The 23,084-nt window shown below is 40.4% G+C and overlaps 1 protein-coding gene across 4 annotated transcripts in view; it reads left to right on the top strand.

Moving 5' to 3' along the window:
- Ppp2r5e (protein phosphatase 2 regulatory subunit B'epsilon) overlaps positions 1–23,084 on the top strand; it is a 148,427-nt gene that overhangs the window by 68,424 nt on the left and 56,919 nt on the right. For all 4 annotated transcript variants that reach the window (XM_021178527.3, XM_021178529.3, XM_021178526.3 and 1 more), the window contains one exon: positions 13,353–13,549. In XM_021178527.3, coding sequence (XP_021034186.1) covers positions 13,353–13,549 — 197 coding nt within the window. The remainder of the gene's footprint in view (positions 1–13,352; positions 13,550–23,084) is intronic.

The raw sequence follows: 23,084 nt of genomic DNA, 5'->3' as shown, positions 1-23,084 counted from the left end.
AGAATCCATGTTTACAGGTACTCTGCCACTAAGCTACTCCCTCAGAACACACATTCAAAGTTTTCTGTGTTTGAGTCCTGTATGAAATATTTTGTGTGTTGTGTCATCTTTCATAAAATCCTTGAACTGTTATGAGAATTTTTTTTTAGATTAATTTTCTTTATCAGTGATAATTTTGAAGCTAAAAAGTCTGTTGAGCATTATATGTGTTCTAGATGGCTTCCATATGTCCCTTTGTTCACTGCCATCTTTATAAATAGTCTTAGTGCAGTTATCATTCATGTATGAGCGCATAGAGACAGAGGCTTAGCTAAGCAAAGCCAGCTTTGGAGTCTCGGCAGTCTGAACTGTCACCCTGCAGTACTCACAGTTGATCAGCAGGTACTTGTGAGGCCTATTTGAGCCCAGGTCTTCTAATTTCAGACTGTTGGGAAGAATGCAAAATTAGTTTGTTTCCCTCAAGTTCTCAGCCTAACTTTCCTGAAATCATGAACATTTCTATGCTGCTTTTCCAGAATTACAACTGGCAGATTTCTGAAATAGCGAACTTAGTTGCCCATTTTTGCTTTAGTTGACTATGTTTAATAAAACTAGCTCGTGTTTTTCATACCTCATTTGGCTCCTCAATGGACGATGCAGTTATAAACAATAAGTTATTTGAAAGGGAAAGTGGTTTTAAGGATAAAAGAAGAGGAAATGTTTGAACTACCTAGTGGCATGTTTAGCTAGGTCCTACCTAGGGTCCAACATTGAACATAGAAACCCTGAGTTTAGGGGAAACTGGGTCTTGGAATGCAGCATCAGCATGTGTAGCTCTAGACTTGAGTGCTGTGTGTGTCCTCAGGAGTCAGGGATGTGGCTGTGTATATCCGAGCCACAGCTAAGATGCCTCTCTGTTCTGCAAGTGCTTTCCAGGTGCTCTCTTTTTATTACTGCTCTCCATGTTTCTATTTTGGAGTTGTACAGTCACATAGTTTACATACATATTAAAATACATATACTTAATTTCTCTTTCATGTTCAAATGATATTGTTTTTATGCATACTGGTATTTCAAGTGGTTACTACTTCTCCTTGCATGATATTTCAAATTGTAATTTTGGATTTAGTCAACTACTATCTGGTTTTACCTTTGTATTTAGTATATATTAAGTAATAGCTATACTGTGGAGCACAGGGTAGCACCATAATTAGTGTTTGTACTACACGCTGTCACTGGGTTTCATTGCTCAGCTTATGACTTTAATTATAAATGTAAGCTTTGGTACTTTTGGGATTAGAGGTCTTTCCACTCTTAGTCCTGTTCACTTTCAAGAGCTTAAGGTCTAATGTTTAAACCTCCAGCTGATGAGTATCTCTAAGCTGGCATTGTAACATTAGATTGATGCTTTTTTTCTTTTGGTATTTTATCGATTTTTAAAAGTTTATGGTGTCTATAAGTAGCCTGGACTATTAGGTTATAAATTAACAGCTCAATTGATGGTAATTTGGTATCTGCTTGACATCTATCCACCCATCCATCCTCACATTCATCCACCCACTTGTCTGTCTGTCTGTCTGTCCACGCTCTTCCTTCCCATTGTTTCTAGCCTCATATTGTTAAAACAGCTACAGGTTCATCTCATTCTGAGATGATTCTAAATGATGTTAATCCTCAAAACAAATGGGAATGCTTAGGCCATTTTTATCCTTTGTAGAAATAATCTCCGGAGAAAAGATCCTCAATCAATGGAAATGGTTGAAAATAATGCATTACTTTATTGGGGAATTATTTTGTGTGGGTTGTGCTATGTAACTGAATAAGTGCTTCCTGCAAACCTTTAATTCCGGCCATTTTCCCCCCTCTACTTTACAGTTGTGACATTTGTTAAAGAAATCTTTAAAGTTTTTATTGTTTATACTTTTGGGTGAAAGATCAGGCTTCAGTCACACACACCCAAGACATGTATTGTGCTTATTCCCTTTTATTATAATTGCTTATGATTGCTACTTGTCTTAAGTCCAGCTACAGAAGAGAAGACAGGTTATGCTTGTGTATGTGTTCAGATGGGTAGCTTTTGTTGTTTGGTGTTACTGGAATCTGATACTAACAACATTTTAATGGTTCTAGAAATTCTTGAGAGTTTATTTGAAAAGTGCTTTTAAAATAAATTTGAAGCTATGTTAAAGTATAAGAAATTCCCTATAGAAATCATCATAAAAGATATAAATATAAAGTAGAAAATTTGCTCTCTTGTATCCAGTGGATACTGACTTATCAAGTCAGTCAGTCAGTCTTTCTTTCTTTCTTTCTTTCTTTCTTTCCTTCCTTCCTTCCTTCCTCTTTCTCTTCTTCCTTCTCCTCTTCCTCCTCCTCTTCTCAAAAAAAGCACATCTACTTTCACACATAGCCTTTTATTTAATACACACTCAACCTTGTAAACTACATTTTGTCCTGTTTTACAGATAGGGAAGCTAAGCCCAGGTTACTTGGTAAGCAGTGAGGCCCAGTGTGCTGTGCAGCTGTCTGTCCATCATCTCCCCACTTCCCACTGCAGCTCCACCCACACTCATGGGCTTGGTTTCCCCTGGCTCCCCTGCCTTCCTTCCCGCTAGAGGACCCTTGCATTGACTGTCCTCTGAGTGGGATGTTCTCTTGCAGGTATCTTTGCTGGCCTCCTCCTCTACCTCCTTTGAATATTTTCTTAAATCTCTTCTTTCAGATGAATGCTATACTCAAAACTGTACCTTCTAGCTCCAGCATATGTAGCCTGCTTTGCCCTGTACATTATTTTCCCTAGAGCACATATGTATAATACAATAGACTTACTTAGTATTTTTAATTCCCCCACCCCCAATCCCCTGGAACATACAGCGTAGGATTTCTGCAAACCTCTGTATAGCCTAGGTGGCCTTGAATTTGCAGAGATGTACCTGGCTCTGCCTCCTGGGTGCGTGGAATAAAGCCATGCATCAGGTCAGTTCACGTGTGTCTTTGTGCTGTCTCTCAGTGGGTGTTCAGTGACTACCTGGTGAGTGAGTGAATGAATGAGTACAAAGCTCCTGTCCCTCATGCAGGTCTTGTGCGGTCAGGCCCAGCCTTTTCCATGGTCCCTGGAGTTGGAACTTGTGTCTTCACACTTGTATAGCAAGCACTCTTACTGAGACAGCCATTTCCTTAGCTCATGGCTTAGTCTTTTTTTTAATTTTAAAAATTCTTCTTTTTATTTTTGGTGTATATTGTTTTGCATCGTGTGCATGCTTGGTGTCTGAGGAGTCTAGAAGAAAGCATCAGGTCCCACAGAACTGCAGTTACAGATAATTATGAGCCACCAGGTGGTGCTGGGAATCAAACTTGGTCCCTTGGAAGAGCAGAAAATGCTCATAACTCCTGAGATATCTCTCCAGCATCCCCACTGATTAATCTTTAAAAGCATCAGCTTTTTATTTTTTGAATGCAGTTTTAGAAAATGAGGCAGTATCTTATTGGATGTTAATAGGAAGAGATGGTTCAAACACACACACACACACACACTTTTCATGTAAGCTGGTCTCTACTTTTTACATTCATAAATGTTGTATCATTAAAAATTAACATAGTACCGGGCGGTGGTGGTGCACCTTAAATCCCAGCACTTGGGAGGCAAAGGCAGGTGGATTTCTGAGTTCGAGGCCTCCTGGTCTACAAAGTGAGTTCCAGGACAGCCAGTACTACACAGAGAAACCCTGTCTCAAAAAACCAAAAATAAATAAATAAATAAATAAATAAAATTAACATAGTTTTAAAATTTGTACATCATTAAAATAGTGTTTTTGTATTAAATATGTTGTTTATGTTTCTTCTATTCATATAAGTTTTTAAAAGAGGCGTAAGATTTTCATTTAAAATTGATTTACACAGGGAAATAAAATTCGGTGTGTGCATGTGTGGTCACAGACTTAGATCTGTATCTATTTGTTTTCTGTTTATTTTCTTGCAAGTATAGTGTTAGAACAACACGAAAGCCTCAAATAAGAATTTTGCTGCTCAAGCCACTGTAGTTTGTATGCTTACAGTAGTGACCTTTGGGTTTTGTTTATAAATTAGACAACATGTGTTTATTGGCTTTGGGAAAGGAAACTGAAGAGGTCCACAAAAGAATAATAACACCTGGTGATTATCTAAACTGGGAGGAATAATAATATCATTATTTAAAAACTAAGTTTAGCCACCTGTATTGTTCATTTGTTTAAGACAAGTTGTATGCTTTTCAGTTTTAAAACATACTGGTATTTTTTTGATTACTCTACTTAAGAATTCACTAATCATGACAGTGAACAAATCTGTTTTTAGTTACTGTTATTTATCACAGTCGTTGCTGTTATTACCACCACCATCACCACCACCACCACCACCACCACCACCATGTTTTTCTTTGAGGCCTTGTGATAAGACTTTTGGGGGGCAGGCAGTCAGGAACTAAGGTCTTATTAGCATGGCATGTTGGACAGGTGACTTGACTGTTCTGGACATGAATTTCTTCAACTGAAACCGTGGTACTGGACATTGAGAGTTAAGATGGGAATGTGTGTTAGAATCTTAGTGCATACTTGCAAAAGTAAGAGTTCTTTATTACCGTGCTACTCCTTTCTTGTGACTGGGCATTTCAGTTTCTTGTGGCTGATTGATGACCTTGTGCTCAGGGTTTGGATAGTGTTGTATTTGTGCTAGCTGTTCTGTGAGCTCTGCTTTGAAACGATATAGAAAAGTGGGCACTAATAACCAAGAGTATTTGCAGACTTCCCACTAGATTGGCAAGAGTTCTGAAAGCATTTACCTCTATATTCAGCTTTTATGACCAAGGCCAAGAAGAAATGCTTTCACTGTTGTAGATGTTTCTCAGGGTCTTTTCTCAGCTTAAGAGACTGAAAGTTTTCTCTGGTGGCTATAAGCAAACAGAAAGAGAAGGGATTTCAGAAGTGGAAGGATTTAAACAAGGATTTTAAAGTTCTTGCTTTAAAAACTGTGGTTTCAGCCTTGACCACATAATGAAAGCATCTGAAATGCTTTTTTACAGAATAAAAATGCCTAGCAGTAGAAATGATGTAGTTAGTGCCTCTCACCATCCCCATTGAAACAGCAAGTGAGAAGAGGGAAGCAGAGAGAATGTGGGCCAGGTTTCATGGCCATCCTGAGTGTCACTTCAACAGCACAGCCCATCAGCGTCAGCCGTTTACTTCATCTTCAAAACAAACTAAAATTGATTGTAACTGCAAAAAAACCAAAAAACCAAACCAAACCAAACCAACCAAACAAACAAAACCCCCCCCCCAAAAACAAACAAACAAAAAAAACCCAGCAAGTTTGAATACACAAATACATTAGAGGTGAGGAAATGAGTACTTTAGTTAACAATCTGAATTTGGGTTAGTCTTTCTTACCTTGTACCTTGAAGTATTCTGGATCATGTTACATTTTGCTCTAGTTCTTAAGGCTGAAGTCTAATTTTTATTATTTTATTCATTTTAAAAACTGGTAGTTGTCTTCTTAGGTTTTGCTTTGTGTGCTTGTTTTGTTTTTTGTATTTTTTTTTTTTTTTTTTTTTTTTTGGTTTTTTGTTTTTTTTTTTGGTTTTTTTGAGACAAATTTCCCGTGTAGCTTTGACTGTTCTGAAACCCACTCTGTATACCAGGCTGGCCTTGAACTCGAGGGCTGAAATTAAAGGCTTGTGTCACCATAGCCTGGGTGTCTTCTTGTTCTGATGAAATATTATTAGCTGTTTCTGACTTATTAGGTCAAAAGTAATTCCTAATGGAAACATACATAATTCTTTCTAGGTTTTCTGAAATACTTGTTACACATAGAGAGTGCTGATTGGGTCTGAGTTCAGAGGTTGCATTGCTGAAAATGGTTTGGACAGACCCCAGGGTCAAATAGCTAAGCATTTTACTATGTATGTAGTGCATTTCTGTATTAGACTTTCAGGGCTAAATATACTTAATAATTTATATGAAGCATCTTCTTGGATTTGAGACATTAATATTTCCAGGTTTCTCTAAGTATAGACTCATGCCTTAGACAAGGAAAATTCCTGCTGATTTTGTTGAAGATCATCAAGGGTTACCAGAGAAATTGATAGTATCCAAGATCAGGGTTAGCTCATTTTAAGACAAAGTTTAAGAGGTAGGGTGCAGGGTGTCAGAGACTATAGATAGTATTATGCCTGTTCTGTGCTGGATATTATTATTTATTTTATCATCTCTCTGCCCTTCCATCTATCAGTTGATTCAAGACAGAGTATTCTGTGTACAAGGCTAGCCTGGAACTTGTTATATCACTGTGGTTGTGAAAGACCCACAATGTGAGGACTCCCCCACGTTCTGACTCAGGAGAGGTGACACCCCAGAATCACCAACAAGAAACGGTCTTGCTGCAAACTGCAAGAGGATTTTTATTTAAGAGCGCTCTCGGGCCCACAGTCATACACCACGCAGGGGTAGAGGACCATGGCGCCCGGAATAGCTGGATAAGGGGGTATTTAAAGGAAGAAACCGCAACTCAAGGAGGTGGGGAGGGCATTGTTGGAAAATACCAAAAATACCAGTTAAGAGTCACAAGGAAGTACAAAGTCACAAGTGTCAGGTTATCTCTCAAGACAGTTTCTAAGAGCCCCTAACAATCTAAGAGCCCCTAACAATAGCACATTTGCATTGCAGGTTCCAGTAATGGTCAGGGTGCCATTCTTTGAATGAACACTCTTTGAACCCAGGAAGCAGGTGGGTGGAGGAATGTCGCTGTTTTATGACCAGCACACCTTGGAGCACTGAGCCACAGAGGCCACATTCCCAAGCATGGGGCTAAAGGCCTAGAATTTTGTTTTTACGTTTTACTTCTTTCATTTGACCTTGAACTCCTCATGCCTTTGCCTCTCTGTAGGTTAGGATAAGGAGAGTGACTGGCTGCTGTAACCATGGATATCCTATGGAACCCTCTGTATACAAAGAGAAACATTATCCCTTAATCTGAACTTGTTCTCTCTTGAATATTGTGGTCACTTTTCCATTACATGTCATTTCTGTAGGTTTCTAAATTTGTGTGTGCATACCTTAGGAGAATTGACATTTTTTGTGAGTCTCCCCACTCTTGTGGATCATCAGCTGATTAAATCCACAAAGGCAGCGGGAGCAGAGACCCTGTGAGTGTGTACAGTGAATAACCACACGGGACCAGCTATCAGGAGGTAGATCAACTTTACTTAGGATGATTCAATTCTTTTCAGGTTTTAGAGGACTAAGAGTAGGACCATCCAGGATGAGTAAAGGTCTACAAACTTAGCTGCTCACTGCATTTCCTTCTTCAGTAGGATGTGTTTAACTCTAATAGCCTTCCAGATTGATGCAACCTGATTTGGTGGGACCTCACCACACTGTGTTAACCGGATTGATTTATTCTCCCCTTTAAGCCCTGGCATTGGTTGGGAGAATCATTGTGCTAATGACCTTCATGCTATTACACAACTATGTATTAATATCTTGTTATTTCCAGCTGTGATTCCATGGGGCTCTTCTGTGGGCAGGATGGATGGATTTTGCAGGCCAAATAATACCATTGGATAGACTATTGATTGCCTGCTTGGGAGTTATTTGATGACCTTATATTGTAATGATTTACATTTGTTTCAAAATGTCTAACATTTTCATCCAGTTTTAAGCTACTTGAGAAGTGTATAGATGTTCAGGTGATTTGGTTTTGGGATCCATTGTGATCAGAATGTACTGACTGACTGCTGTCTTCTTGTAATTTATGAGATTTTCCTCTTTTCATGTGCAGGAGGGCAGGGTACCTAGTCCTTCTTACCTTTCTTTTCTTTTTTTTTTTAAAATTTATTTATTTTATTTATGTACATTGATGTTTTGTCTGCATGTATGCCTGTGTGAAGGTGTCAGATCCCCTGGAACTAGGGTTACAGATAGTTGTGAGTTACTGTGTGGGTGCTGGGAGCCACTGCTCCTAACCACTTAGTCATTTCTTCAGTCCCCATCCCATTCCCTCCCTTTCAAATAAATATTTCTTGAAAGAGTATATTTGAATCCCAGCACTTGGGAAGCAGAGACAGGTGGATTTCTGAGTTTGAGGTCAGCCTGGTCTACAAAGTGAGTTCCAGGACAGCCAGGACCATGCAGAGAAACTCTGTCTTGAAAAACCAAAAAAAAAAAAAAAAAAAAAGAAAGAGTAGATTTGCTTTTGGGAGTGGTCCCATAGATATTAAACTTATACTTTGTTGAAATCTGGACTACACAGCACTCCTTTGGTCCTTGCTCAGTCCTATCTTTTTACAACCCATGAGAGCTAGGGAGATGAGGACATGGAGACTGGGGCAGCATAGCTCAGGAGTGCAGTTCCAGGGCCAGTCCATACAGGAAGAGCTCCTTCCTTGGACCATTCCTGGTCCCACCCTGACCCAGGAAAGTGGGATGGGAGGGGGAGAGAGAAAGGGAGGCAAACAGACTGACTTAGTCCGTGTTTCCCAGGCCGTTGTGAATGCTTGAGTTCGTGTTACCCTCCTTATCCTTCCTGTAGTTAGAAGCAGTCCTTGATCTTCAACTGATTTTATAGCTCAACATTCAGTTGTGATGGGAAAAAATTTTTTTTCCAGTCTGTTACTATACAAATTGTTTAAAGGACTCCCCCGCATCCTGTGGTTTGTCCTGACTGCTAGAGCTCTTTAATTGAAGGGAGGCCCTGCTAGAAGAATTTAATCTGTGATAAAGGATAAAGAATAGAAAGCAAAGCTTTGCTATGCTGCTCCAGAGGCAGCTAAAGGAGGGAGGGGCTCAATGTTCTAGTCCATGAATGGGGGCATGTTGGAAGTGCATCTGTGATTCTCTCTGCTTCTCTTGCTGCTGTATCTTACTCTGGCTTTTCTGTGTTGTATGAATGCTGTATGGTGTAGAAGAGTCCAGGCTCTGGAGCCAGACATCTCGGGTTTGAATTGTGTCTCCACTGTTTATTAGCTGTATGTTTCTGGGCAAGATACTGAACATTTTTGTCGTGATTTACTCTTCTATTAAGTTGAAAATAGCACCTATTTATGTACTTTGTTGTAGAAATTAAATGAGAATTAGTGTGTCTAAGTGCTTAGACTAGAGCACAAAGAATGTACCCAGCACATCCAATAAGTATAAGCTATTATGTCTCATCCAGTAGGTGGGTAGTCTGCTTCAGATTTGTCTGTGATGGATCAGTTTGCATGAATAAAGAATGGATTCCAACTGTTTACCGTTAAAAAGCTTCTAAATGCCAACTGCCTGAATGTTTTGAATTGTTAAATATGTAAATCTATTGAGTGACCACCCAACTTTGTTTATGCTTGAATGAGGGTTTGCCCTTTAAAAAGCTGTCTTTCACTGATGCTTTAGACTTCCTGTGTACTTGTGAGCATTCTCCATGTGGATAGTCTGTCTAGTTTGCGGGCTTTGTTAAATCTGTGGTAGTAAAATTTGGATTAATTAAAACGCCGAGCAGATTTTTAACTTTTAACTAATGTTACATGAGTGTGCCCTTTCCCTGTTCCCTTTCCAGCATCAAAACTCCTATTCAGGTTCATAGTGTGGGGTTAACTGGTGTGGCTAGAGACCTAAGTGCTGCTCCTAGCTACATAACTCAATCTGAAATCTCAATAATCAGCTCTCTCTCCTTTTTTTTTTTTTTTAAATAGAAGAGAATGCCACCTTGCTTACCTGTAAATGTAGTCTCAGTATTAAGGAGTCCTTCACTTGGAAGGTAGCAGTTGAGCCTATCCTGAGTGTGTCAGTTACTTATCACATGCTTGACAACACCATGACTAAGGCAGCTTATAAAGGAAAGTGTGTATAGGGCTTACTGTCTCCGAGGGTGACAGGGAGTCAGGCTGTAGGCAATCTTTTGTGTTGTTGTTAAGTAGGAGGCAGAGAGAAAGAACTGAGAGTAGTTTTGGCTTTTGAAACTTCAAGGCCCACCTCCAGTGACATCTGTCCTCCAACTCTTCCCAAACGCTTCCACCACCAGGGACTAAACATTCAAATAGATGAAGTTCTTCTGGGGCCATCCGCATGCATTCAAACCACCATACTGATTATAGTTTTCTGTATAGGGGTAGGGGTGTGAGTGATAAAATAGTAGAAAGAAGTGAGGGAGGGAAGTAAACTAGCCAACTGTAGATCATATTTCTTCCTAGCTAGAGATATTTTTAATACTTTATATTGATTCTTTGTGAAGCTCATATCATACATCCCAATCCCATTCATCTCTCTGTCCCTTCATATCTACCCTCTGTCCTTGCAATGTCCCCCCCCCCAATAAAATAGGGTAGAAAAAAATCTTGTCATGGAAGCTGTTGTGTGTCTCACAGTACACCCTTTTGTCCACACATCTTTACTTGCAAATGTTCATTGCAATTAGTCATTGGTTTGTTTCAAGGCCTCTGGTTTCTGGCTTCTGCTGTACTACTCTCTGTACTGTTTCCTCGTGGATATCCTGTTGTTGCCCTGTGTCATGGATATCCTGCAGTCTTTGATCTTCACGGCTGGCCCTTCTATTTGCTCATCATAGCCGAGGTGGAAATTGGGGTGGGCCAATTCAAAGCCTTAGATTTGGGCCTGGGAGGTAGCTGAGTTGGTCAGCCCACCAGCTTTTCTGTGTCTGCATCGCCAGGGCCAGTTCTCCAACACAGTCCCAGCTGGTTCACTCAATGCTACAGATGGCAAGGGGTAGGGGTCGGCTCTCCTCATATCCTTGGCTGGCTCCCCCCTGCCTTTGCCACCAGGGCCAGCTACACTGTACCGTCCAGGCAAGGTGCAGGGTCTGCTTTCCGAAGTGCTGCAGTCAGTGAAGGGTGGGGCTAGTTGTTCTACTCTCATGACCTGAGTCAGGTGGAGAGGGGCTGGAAGAGCAACTCTCCCTATCACCCAGATACCCCAAGGCAGACAAGGGACAGGACTAGTTCTCCCAAGTCTACAGACAGTGAGGGGCAGGGTTTAGCTGGAGATTTTCAACCCAAAATTTCTGCTTCATTTTTAGAAACAACACAGAGCCAAATGTCTGACCTACTTGCTTTTTTTTTTTTTTTTTGGATGATGTAGGGTTTTTGTTGTTACTGTTTGTTTAGTTTTGTTTGAGGCACGATCTCTTCAAAGCCCCACATGTCTCAGAACTCATTATGTAGACCAGGTTGGCCTTGAACTCGTAGAGACCCGCTTACCTCTGCTTCTCCAGTGCTGGGACTAAAGGTGTGTGCCACTAATCCCATCTATCCTATGTAGTTTGAAAATATTTTTATTAATTGAGATTTTCATGACATATATTTTGATCAATTCATACCTCATTCTTCCCTTAACCCCTACCTCCTTACCGATCCCTCAACTTCAGGCTCTCTTTGAAAATGTTCTTATCAACTTCAGTTTGTACTGCCCCAATACTCCTGGGTGTAGAGCCATCCTCTTGATCACCTACCAGGAACCACATCCTTAAAGAAAATCAACTTTTCCTCCCCTAGAAGCTATCAGCTGTTGTTAACTCCTCTGTTAGGGTTTTGAACTATTCCTTACTCCATGTAGACTTTTACCTGGCTTGGTTTTGTGCAGACATCCATAGCTGCTCTGAGTTTCTCAGTGCATGGTCTTGCCGTGTCCAGAAGACAATTTTGCTCTGGTCTTCTCTGATGATGCCTTTTAGAATCGTTCTGCCCTCCCCTCTTCCTGAATGACCCCTGGTCCTTGGGGAAGGAGGTTGATATAGGTATTCCATTTGTAGTTGAACACCCCACAAATACTCTCTGTACTTCTGATAATTTTTCATTAACAAAACCAAAAACAAAAGTGTGTGTTCATGCACATGCATTCCATATAACACCTGTGGATGTCAGAGGATTATTTTCTGGAGTCAGTTTTCTCCTTCCTCCGTGTGGATACTAGAGTTTCGACTCAGATAGTCAGGCTTGGTAATAAGCTTGCCACCACCCCCAAACCCCTTTTAAAGAGTCTCATGTAGTTCATGCTGGGTTCAAACTTGAGGATGCTCTTAAAGTCTTGGTCTCTACTGCTTACACTTCCTAAGTGTAGGGATTATGAGCCAGTGCCACCCCTTGTTTTATGCACTGTTGAAGATTAGGAGCAAGGACCCAGTGAGTGTTAGGCAAGTGCTCTACTAACTGAGCTGTATCCCTGGGCCCTAATCTGCTCTTTGTTTGAAAAGAGATCAGATGCCTATTCTGAGAACATTTAGCAATTTTAAAGTTATGTTTATTAATATTTTGTGCATGCATGCATGTATGGATACATGCATTCCATAGCACACATGTAGAGGTCAGAAGACAAATTAGAGAGCCACATGGGCTCCAAGATTGCCAGTCTTGTGGAATATGCCTTTCCATGACTAGCCAATTTGCTGGCCCTCTGAGAACATTTTAATAAAGGTTTTTCTCACTTCTAAAGAAGAATATGGGTCAAAAGATGTAGATCCAAGTATAATTGGTTCTTCTCCTACTTCTCATTTGTGATTTTTGTGTGCATGTGTGTGTGTATGCGTGTGTGCATGAACATGCATGCATGTGCAGGCTAGAGGTCAACTTTGGGTATGTTTTTTTCACCTTGTTATTTGAGACAGAATCTCTCACAGGGCCCCAGGGCCTAGCAGCAAACCAGAGTGGCTGGCTGACTAGAAGGCCTTAGGAATCCTCCTGCCTTTTTGCCTCCCCAGCACTTGGTTACAGATGAGCACTCTCATGGCTGGCTCTTCTTTGGTGGGGATGGAACCTGGGTCCTCATGATTGTGTGGAAAGCACTTTCCCAGCTGAGCTGTCTCCCCAGAATTGCAGAATTGGTTGGTGTTATTTCATTTGGTTGGTTTTCCCAAGTTTCTTTGACTAAGCAAACTTTATGGGGCCCAAACCAAAATAAACCCAAAACAGAACAAATAAAAAACAAAACCCACAAGCATCTATGCTTTAAACAACAAGGATGTCAACATGAAATAAATAGACTGACATTTCTGTTTTGAAATCTTTTAGTAAATGAATTTAACTGAAAATGTGTGGCTTCACTTTGTAAGGGCAAATTCGGCCTTTCTCAGTGGTTTTGGATATTAAGGATACAGTGGGGTGCTTTGGGCTAAATGTTGTTTTAACCTGCAGATGGCTCTTGGGATTTAGTCAGTCTTCAGCAAATGAAGTCACTTGTGTTGTGCTTTCAGACATGATCTCTGATGTGGTGCTTACCATGTCTCCTACCTATATGTGATGGTAACAAGAACACTGTTGTCTTGTTCTTTTGGGTTTGCTTTTGAAGTAACTTTCTCAGAGAATTCCTGTTGCCTAGAAATTGATGACAGACTTACACCATTTCCTCTTTTTTTCTTAGACGTTCCAACCTCAGAGCAGCCTGAACTGTTCCTAAAGAAACTTCAGCAGTGCTGTGTCATTTTTGACTTCATGGACACGCTATCTGATCTTAAAATGAAAGAATACAAGCGCTCCACTCTTAATGAACTGGTGGACTACATTACAATAAGCAGAGGCTGTCTGACAGAGCAGACTTACCCTGAAGTAGTTAGAATGGTGAGTTTCCTTTTTCGCCGCTGACACTTTTAAGCATCTTCCATAGCCACTCATGGGTGTATTGATTGCAGTGAGGTCACCGAGGTCTCCTCCACAAACAAAAGCCAGCCTCCTGAGAGCTAGATGCCAGCAGTCAGCGCAGCACTAGGATTTGAAGAGCACGATTTCATGACGAAGAAACCCAGACCACCCCACCGACTGCAGCATTGAAGGAATGGCCTCAGAGCATGAAGCTGAGGGCCAGGGTGCCATGGATCTCTGCAAAGACACAAGAGAATCAACCAGTTTTAGATCTGATTGAAACGATTCAAGCCTGTTGAGTATCTTAACCGAACTACCTCTACATTGTGGCATATTAGAAACGGCATCATATTTAATAAAATTATGACACAGAGGATCTGGTTAAGGTCTCTCTTGGCTTTATAATGAATCTTTCTCTTTGTAATTTCCTTGAAATCAGGAGTAATGCCTTTTATGGTGTTAGAACAATAGCACTGTGTGCGGTCCTTAGGAATTGCAGGAAGAAACATTATTTGTTTAATGCAAGCAATTATGTTCGTGCTGTGTCAGTAATTACATTAGCTTTTTAAAAATTGAGCTGAAATCTGACCATTTGGCTTCTGTGATGTGGTTGCCTTCCTTAGCATCCTAGAAGATTATAGATTGAGAGGCTGTTGTTTTGGGGAGGACGTCAGGAGGAATGGAGGAGGCAATGCAACTACAGAGGTTTAAGGGGCTGAGCATTTAAGGGGCTGAACATCATTGAGAGCCCATTAGAGGAACAGGCACAAGAGATGCCTGCTCACCATCTGCAAGGACTTTGAGAGATGAGCTTGTAAGCAATTGGTATGTGACATCCATATGTACATCTGAAAGGGAATGAAAACGCACTCGCGCGTGCACGGGTGCACACACACACACACGCACATACACACACACACGACAGTACATATATATGTATTGGATTTGCTTTATTTTGCAGGAATGTATTATCGAGTATTTTTTAAGTTAACTGTTACCATTGTTGCTTCTGAGTAGTGGTTTTCAACAAACAGCATTTATGCCTCACAGGACATTTGGCAATGGTAGTTGCGACTATATGGGAAGAGAGCATGTCCAACATCTACTGGGTAGAGACTACAGGTATAATGCTAAGCATTTTAAAAGAGGGCAAGAAAGCTACACAAGAAAAGCTGATCTAGTCCCAGATATTAGCAGTTAGACTGTTGGAAAATCCTGCTTCTGAGTGTAGGTCCTTTCTAAGTCTCCCAGCCAGGCATTTCCTCTTGCCCGCCTGTGCTCTCTGAGTGTTAGCTTACCTGTGTATTCAGAGATACCCAGTTTATAGCTTTCTTCCTTGACCTTCTGTGAGAATAGAAGCATATACTGATATATTTGCATTATTTTTTTAAACATACTAATGGTGTCTGCACACATTTTCTGTATATTTCATCTTTTAGCAGTTTTCAGTATGTAGAAAGCTGCGTTGTTTTTTTTTTTTAAAGATTTATTTATTATTATACATAAGTACACTGTAGTTGTCTTCAGACGCACCAGAAGAAGGCATCAGATCTCATTATGGGTGGTTGTGAGCCACCATGTGGTTGCTGGGATTTGAACTCAGGACCTTCAGAAGAGCAGTCGGTGCTCTTAATCCACTGAGCCATCTCACCAGCCCGAAAGCTGCATTGTTTATAGCTACTCAGTATTTTATTGGATAGATATATTGTGTTTAACTGGCTTCCTATAGATGGCCTTGTAAACCCATTTATCCTTTTATAAGAACATCTGTATGTTGAATGATTTTTTTTTTTTTTAAATTATGGGCTTTTACTCTTCACAACAAAATTGAGAGGAAAGTACAGAGCTTTCCCATTTGCCTCAGTCCCCAGTCATGTGTGGCCTCTGCTATTACCATCCCAAATGGAACATTTTCAAAATTGACCAACTACACTGGAACACTGTAATCACCCAGAATTTGTAGTTTACTTCAGGGTTCATGTTTGATGCTATGTGTTCTTTGGGTTTGCATAAAAGTCCAATGACAAAATGCATCGTGCAGTATCACACAAAGGAGCTTCATGCTGCCCTTCTCTCTTAAGGACCAATGACCTTGTCCCTGCCTTTATAGAGATGTTTTAAGACACAGTAGCTGCCCTCTTCACATTGGCTTCCTGTAATGTCTTTTCATTCTTGTCTTCATTTTCAATCATTGAGATGGGATTGAATATAGTAGCACAGGTTAGCCTGGAAAATTGTTTTGTAGCCCAGGCTGATCTTCAGCTCTCAGCACTCCTGCATCAGTGTCCCTAGTGCTGGGATTACAGATGTGAACTGTGATACTCAGCCAGTTCAATATTATTAGTGCTAAGTAATATTCCATTGTGTGAATTTGCTGCAGCCTTTTCATTTACCTTCAAAGTAAGTTATACCCACATTTTGGCAGTTATAACTAAAGCGCCTCTGGAAATCTACACGTTATGTGAGGCATACATTTTCAACTACTTAGGATAGATAGTCTAACCTTAAGTATTTTGTAAGTCACTGACAAACTTAACGTCCAGAGTGGCTATGCTATTTGGCTTCCTTCTAGAAGTGAGCGTTCTGTTGCCCCATATCTTTGTCAGCATTTGCTCTCCCTCCCTTCCCATTTTGCCCCTTCATGTAGGGTCTGGTCCCTAATTTTTATTCTTGTTTTCTCCACTGGGCTGCCTTACAGGGCCACTGTTTTTGACAAACCCAGGGCTTTCTCCTTCCTTTAGTTCCTCTGCTTCTTGGTAGTCCACTCGTATGGAATATGCTGCTTTTATTCTCCCACACATGCATCTACTTTTTCCAAGTAAGAGCTGAGTATCCTAGAGAGGAATTGTCCTGCATATCTTAGTAGGTTCTGAAATGCCTCTTAGCTGAGCCTAACTGATTTCAGGCTCTGAAATTATGATGAAGATAGTCTATCATTCAATTATGTCGAGTCATTAAACCTAGTATTTAACATAATGTAAAAAATTCTTCCATTATCCTAAACCAGCTTTAGTTTCCTAAGAGAGTCCATCGTTTTGTGGCATACGTTCCCCTTTGCCTTTAAGCCATTATATTTGTTTTAAGACATTCTTGAGCCCTGCTTTAGGCAGCTTTGAATATGTAGCATCCTTACTTGAAAGTCAGCTTTATGTAGAGTTCTCAGATGTATATTTATTTTTATATGTAATTTATAAAATTTGTTAGTGACTCATTTGCTGTGGTACTTATGTAATCTGGACTATTTATAGAATTTATGTTAGAATAGAAGGTAAACCCTCCTGGGCTCAGTGGCCATTTTGGCCATACTCACTTGCTTTATCACTGTGAATTACTTACTTATCTTTGGGGTCCTCAGTTTCATATGATGCCGAGAGCCCTTCCTAAATAAATGGCTGTTCTGTGTGTACATTGGTATTCTGAATACTTGAGCATGTGTGTACGGGCTAACTGTGCTTACTGCTTTATAAGAAGGCTTAGAACCAAGGGCCATCTTAGTACTCCCCACAACCCCCAGGCCACCCTATTTTGCCACCTCTAAGGTCCTCATGTGCACAAATTCTGGTCCTGCTTATCTCCTTGTGTAATAACTCTCTTGAGTGGGGGAGGGCTGTGAACATAGCAATAATGAACGTAAATGTCCTAGAATAGTCTCTAGCACATGGCAGATGTTTAGTGAACAGCAGTGTTATGCTTTGCTCTTAGATGCTTGAATTTGCATGGTCTGTGTTTGTAGATTTGTACATTCTCTATCAGCTAGATGTATTCTGTTTTGTTGCTTCAGTTTCTCTCAAATTCTGTAGCTCAAGGATGATCCTGCCTGGTGAGTAGTCACGGTCCCTACCTACTCCTCTCTCTCTTTCTTTCTTTCTTTCTTTCTTTCTTTCTTTCTTTCTTTCTTTCTTTCTTTCTTTCTTTCTTTCTTTCTTCTTCTTTTTTTTTTTTTTTTTTTTTTTTTTTGGTTTTTCGAGACAGGGTTTCTCTGTATGTCCCTGGCTGTCCTGGCACTTACTCTGTAGACCAGGCTGGCCTCGAACTCAGAAATCCTCCTGCCTCTGCCTCCCGAATGCTGGGATTAAAGGCATGCGCCACCACGCGCCGCCCCCCCCCCCCCCCCCCCGCTCCTCTTTCTTGTTAGTGTGCCATGAAACTACTTCACCAGAATGAGGAAGTGGTAGTGTTTTTAATGAAATGCTAATGGAATATGCTAGGTTGTTCTGAAAACAAGGATGAGGAATGAATCAGAATGACATGATATGGTGTCAGCCTTAATACCAAAAGCTTAGGTAACTTGTGGAGAGTTATCTTTCTTGTGAGGGGCAGTGAAGTAGAAGAGAAAGTAAGAGATGAGTTTGGGAAGCTATTTTACCATCTAATCTAAGTCTGGGTACTACCCACAGGCTACTAGAATGAAGGAGAAATATTTTATGTGTCAATACATTCAACAGTATAACATACAGCTTACCTTCAGGAGAAGAAATGTTTATAGGAGAAAGAGCCATAGGGAAAAAAGCACATGTAAGTTACTGTCCTTATTACTCATCTTAACGAGTAATGGCACTTTGGCAACTCAGTTTTCTTTCTAGCGTCAGTTTTTCCTATTGCTAACGGAGGGAGCTGACGATATATCTTAGATCCTTCTCTGAAATGGATGGCTTTTGATCAACATTGTCCAAGTTATTTAGAATGGCTTTCTCAAAGCTTACTAATCATTTTTCAAAGCAGTTGCTTACTTAAGTAAGTGGTTTGTTTTGTAATTTTGTGGTGTCTTCTCTTATGGACCTTAACTTGCTTTGGGTCTTGCTGTATTCTGTTCTGTACTGTCTCTAGGGTCAAGCTTTTGTTTTTATATATACATATATATCATACTAATATTAATCCATCTTTTTAGTACTGTTGCATGTATCCATTTGAAATATTTCTTTTATTTTATATTCTTTGTATTTGCATGTCTTTTCTAAAGAAGAATTCATTTGAGGGTACTTCAAATGTGGGATGTAGTCTTGTGGCTGAAAGCATTGGCTTCATTAATTCTACGTAGTATTTATTGAATTACTTAATGCCATGCTTTTACTTTAAAAGAAAAAAAATGGTGGTGTGGAGTGTCAATCCAGGTCATTATGAATGCTAGGTGAACATTCCAACACTGACCTATATTCCCAGCCTTTAGTTAGTTTGTTTGAGACAGGACCTTTGTGTGTAGTGCAGGCTGGCCAAGAACTTTCTCTGTAATCGAAGCCAGTCTCAGTTTATGTTCTCCATGCTATAACTTCTCAAGTGCCAAGATTATGTGCATATGACACCATATCCAGTTTATATGCTTATTTTTTTGATGATTAAAAAGATAATTGTTTTCTGCCAACCATAGAAAGTGTAATGTGGACAAATTAAAGGAAGTCATACTAATAGAATTATTTATTAGGTTAGGAAGAGAGAAGGTTTGGTAGGGTGTTCATGACAGACAATCCAGAATGTGTAAGCCTTAGTAGGGTAGGGTATAAAAAGATTTTCCAGGTGGCTGAGCTACCAGGGAATTCTGAAAAACACTTACATACATACAGGGGATACAGTGCTGTGTTGTTATAGTATTAACAGTGTGTGTTTGTGTGCCTGTGTCTCTCTCTGTGTGTATGAGCTTACGGTGGGAACATGTTAGTTTTGGAAGCTGAACATGTTAATAATGCCTGCCAGTTTGTGTAAGTACTTTATAGACAGGGGAGGCCCACTACAGACTTGAGGTAGAGAAGTGATGGTGGCATTGATATTTTAATGGCAGTAGAACAGATAGTGTGGTAAAGGCAGGGTCAATAGCAGAGTGTGATGTTAGAGAAGACATGCAGCCGGGGTGGTAGAGTAGAGAAGAAAGGGAGGATTAACTTTTGAGATTCACCTAAGACTGCAGGTGATGCCACTTCCTGTTGGTTTGGCTATTTTGGGAGAGGAGGGAGATTAGATGGCTGTCGTGTGTGGCCCTCGCCGTGTATAGTGGCTGTGGCCCTCGTGCTGCTTCTGTTAAGGTACAGCAGTAGGGAGAACAGGTTTTGGTTAGAAGCTGAGGAGTTAAGTTTTTGCTATTGTTGTTGATTGAGGCCATATAGAAAAGGCACATATAGAGCTGGTTGTTGTCAGCATGGAGGCGGGCAGGAGGCAGGGACAGAGATGGAGCTTCATGCTGTCTGTGCCATGGTCCAGGTGGGAGCAAGTTGGTTGAGAGTGGGCAGAATGAGGAATTGAGACCATGGTGACACAGTGATTTCTCAGACTGCAGCGGGACCTAGGATATGCTGGCTTCATTTGAGTATACTCTTACCATTTTTTCTGTAAAAAAATACAATTTTAAAAAAAAAATATTTTGTGTTTATGACTTGATGAGTCTTGGTTTCTAGCTTCGTTGTTCCCAGTGTGTGATTAAATCTCTGGATACTGCAGATTAAGGATATATAAGGGTTTTTTTTTTTTTTTTTTGGTTTTTTTGAGACAGGGTTTCTCTGTATAGCCCTGGCTGTCCTGGAACTCACTTTGTAGACCAGGCTGGCCTCAAACTCAGAAATCCACCTGCCTCTGCCTCCTGAGTGCTGGGATTAAAGGCGTGCGCCACCATGCCCGGCTTTAAGGATATATAAGTTTTAGAATTAATGTAGCTTTAGTATAAATTATATTGAAGAGTCTTTTATTTCTATTGAGATCTTTCCTTGAGTCCTTCATATTATTTCTCGGCCACTGCTAAGTTTTCTTCTGCTTTTACATTATATCATGTCACTGGGTTATCTAAGTGTTCTTCTTCTTCTTCTTCTTCTTCTTCTTCTTTTTTTTTTTGGTTTTTTTTGAGACAGGGTTTCTCTGTATAGCCCTGACTGTCCTGGAACTCACTTTGTAGACCAGGCTGGCCTTGAACTCAGAAATCCACCTGCCTCTGCCTCCCGAGTGCTGGGATTAAAGGCATGCGCCACCACTCCTGGTGACCTACGTGTTCATTTTTTAAATATATTCTTTGATTTAATTGAAAAATCATAGCTCTGATTATCTTCTTAACAGAATAATATGGTTTTGTGGAGAATTAGAAATTCTCAGTTAAGGTCTTCAAAGTCTGCCTATACATAAGTTAGGATGCTTTGCTAATTTTACTGTGTATCCTGTTGACTGAATGACAGAGGATTTTTTGTTATTAATGTAGCATTGACTAAATGTAGCATTGGGAATGGTAAGAATCATGGGAATATAAGAACTTGTCTTTTGCCATGTTCTTGCATTTGATAAGAGAATGTACTTATATCTTGGCTGGCGTTTGCCTTGGAGGTATATGAAAGAGGTGTTTGCTGACTGAAGTTACTGGGAAATTTTGAGAATGGGTAAGTTCAAGATATTTGTGTTGAAGTACCTCAGAAGGAAGACCTCAGAAGCAGGTTAGAAATGTACAAATTCTTGGCACATAGGAGAGAGCTTACGGTTATAATATTGAAGATGATCAGAAGATATTTTTAGAAAGATCAGGCAGAATTGAGTAGGCAAGGCCAGGGGCAAATGTTAGTGTTTGCCGCTTGTTAGAAGAACAGAAACTAATAGGTAGTTTGTCTTTTCCTAAATCTGTCATCCTGTGCTTCTCTGGTTAGTGTTCCTTAAATAACATTTGTTGTCTTGGAGAACACATAGTCATGAGGTCACTGAGCTCTCTGATATTGACTGCAGTGTGTGTGTGTGTGTGTGTGTGTGTGTGTAAGGAAAGAATCTTAAATAGCTTAAATTTGAATTTGTCATATGTACACTAACCATCTACATTAGATCCCTACGTGAGAACATCTAAATATGAACTTTGGGAGGAGCTGTCTCTTTCAGCTTATATCAGCAACTAAAGCTGTTAAATACAGTTGTCAGAATAACTTCACCGGTAGAATCACCTGGGTCTGGCCCTGCTGTGAGGAGGTCTTTCTCTTTGCCTTTGCTGGGGATTGAACTTAGGACCTTGTGCATGTTAAACATATACTTTTCCCACTGAAACTGTACCTCCAGCTCACATAGGAAGACTTTTGGTCATGTATTCAATATTGTGTAAACACACACACACACACACACACACACACACCATATGTATAGTTCAGATTTTCTATTTGAATATTTTTATTAGCATGCATCAATTCAGTTTCATTATGGCATTTTCACACATGTACCTATCGTAATCATGATCATTCCTGCTTTCTGTTATTCTTCCCTGTTCCCCTTTCTGCTAATCCTCTTCCCACCTTGCCTTCATGGCTTTTTCCTTTTGCTGGGCATGGGGATCCAGGGAGTTTCAGGTGAGATGTGACAGGAAGAGTGGACAGGGATGTAGGGGTTTGTTTGCAGGTTCCTGGGCATCTCACCTTTGGTGCCCCACTGAAGGAAATGCCTTCTTCCTCCATCATCTGTTACTTCCTATTTCTTCTTTAATGTCCCCTGAACCTTGGAGGAGGTGATTCAGATGTCCTGTTTATAGCTGGATGTATTCAGCAGACATTTATCCTTTAAAAAAATATGGTTGCTGAAAAGATGGCTCAGTGGTTAAGAGCACTGACTGCTTACACACGGTGTAAGAGGACATGGTGCCCGGCAATCTTCTGTAACTCCAGTCCTGGGAGTTACCGTCTTCTGACCTCTGAGGGCAACTGCACGTACACGGGGCACAGATGCATATGAAAGCAAAATACCCATACATATAAAAATAAATAATAAATGTTCATTTTTAAAGATGTGTGTCTGTCTGTGTAGAGCTTTATATATATAAAATGAAGGTATCTGTCTGTCTGTCTGTCTGTGTAGAGCTTTGTATATATAAAATGAAGGTGTCTGAGGAGGTCAGAAGAGAGTATTAGATCCTCTGGAGCTGAAGTTACAGTAGAGTAAGCTGCCTGACACAGGTGCTGGGAATCAAACTTGGATCTTTTATAAGAGCAGAACAAACTATTAATTGCTGAGCCATCATCTCTCTAGCCCTAGTCATTTATTCTTTTATATTCTTCCCTTTCCTTTTCTTCCCCTTTTAAAGATTTATATGTTTGTATACATAGTTTGTGCATGATGTCTGCAGAAGTCAGAAAAGGGTGTCGGGTGCCCTGATATTGGAGTTATAGATGGTTATAAGCCACTGTACAGATGCTAGGTACTGAACCCAGCAAGTGCTCTTAACTACTGAGCTGTCTCTTTGGCCCTTAGTCAGATAATCTTTTGTTTTGTTTTGTTTTGTTTTTTTCGAGACAGGATTTCTCTGTGTAGCCCTGGCTGTCCTGGAACTCACTCTGTAGACCAAGCTGTCCTCGAACTCAGAAATCCGCCTGCCTCTGTCTCCCGAGTGCTGGGATTAAAGGCATGCACCACCACACCCGGCTTAGTGATTTATTCTTAATGCTTGACCCCTTAGTCTCTTACTACTTATCACTGCAAAAGGAAACGTCCATGACCAAAGCTTCTGGTGGCACTATTCTAAGAGCATAAAGAGTTGTTTTGAAGGCAATTTGACAGGCATCTCATGTCCAGTTTTCAAAAC

Source organism: Mus caroli, unplaced genomic scaffold (assembly GCF_978045245.1).
Source record: "Mus caroli unplaced genomic scaffold, Mus_caroli_1 scaffold_14, whole genome shotgun sequence".
Lineage (NCBI taxonomy): Eukaryota > Metazoa > Chordata > Mammalia > Rodentia > Muridae > Mus > Mus caroli.
The sequence above is the reverse complement of the archived record's forward strand: the minus strand, read 5'-3'. Positions and strand labels throughout refer to the sequence as shown.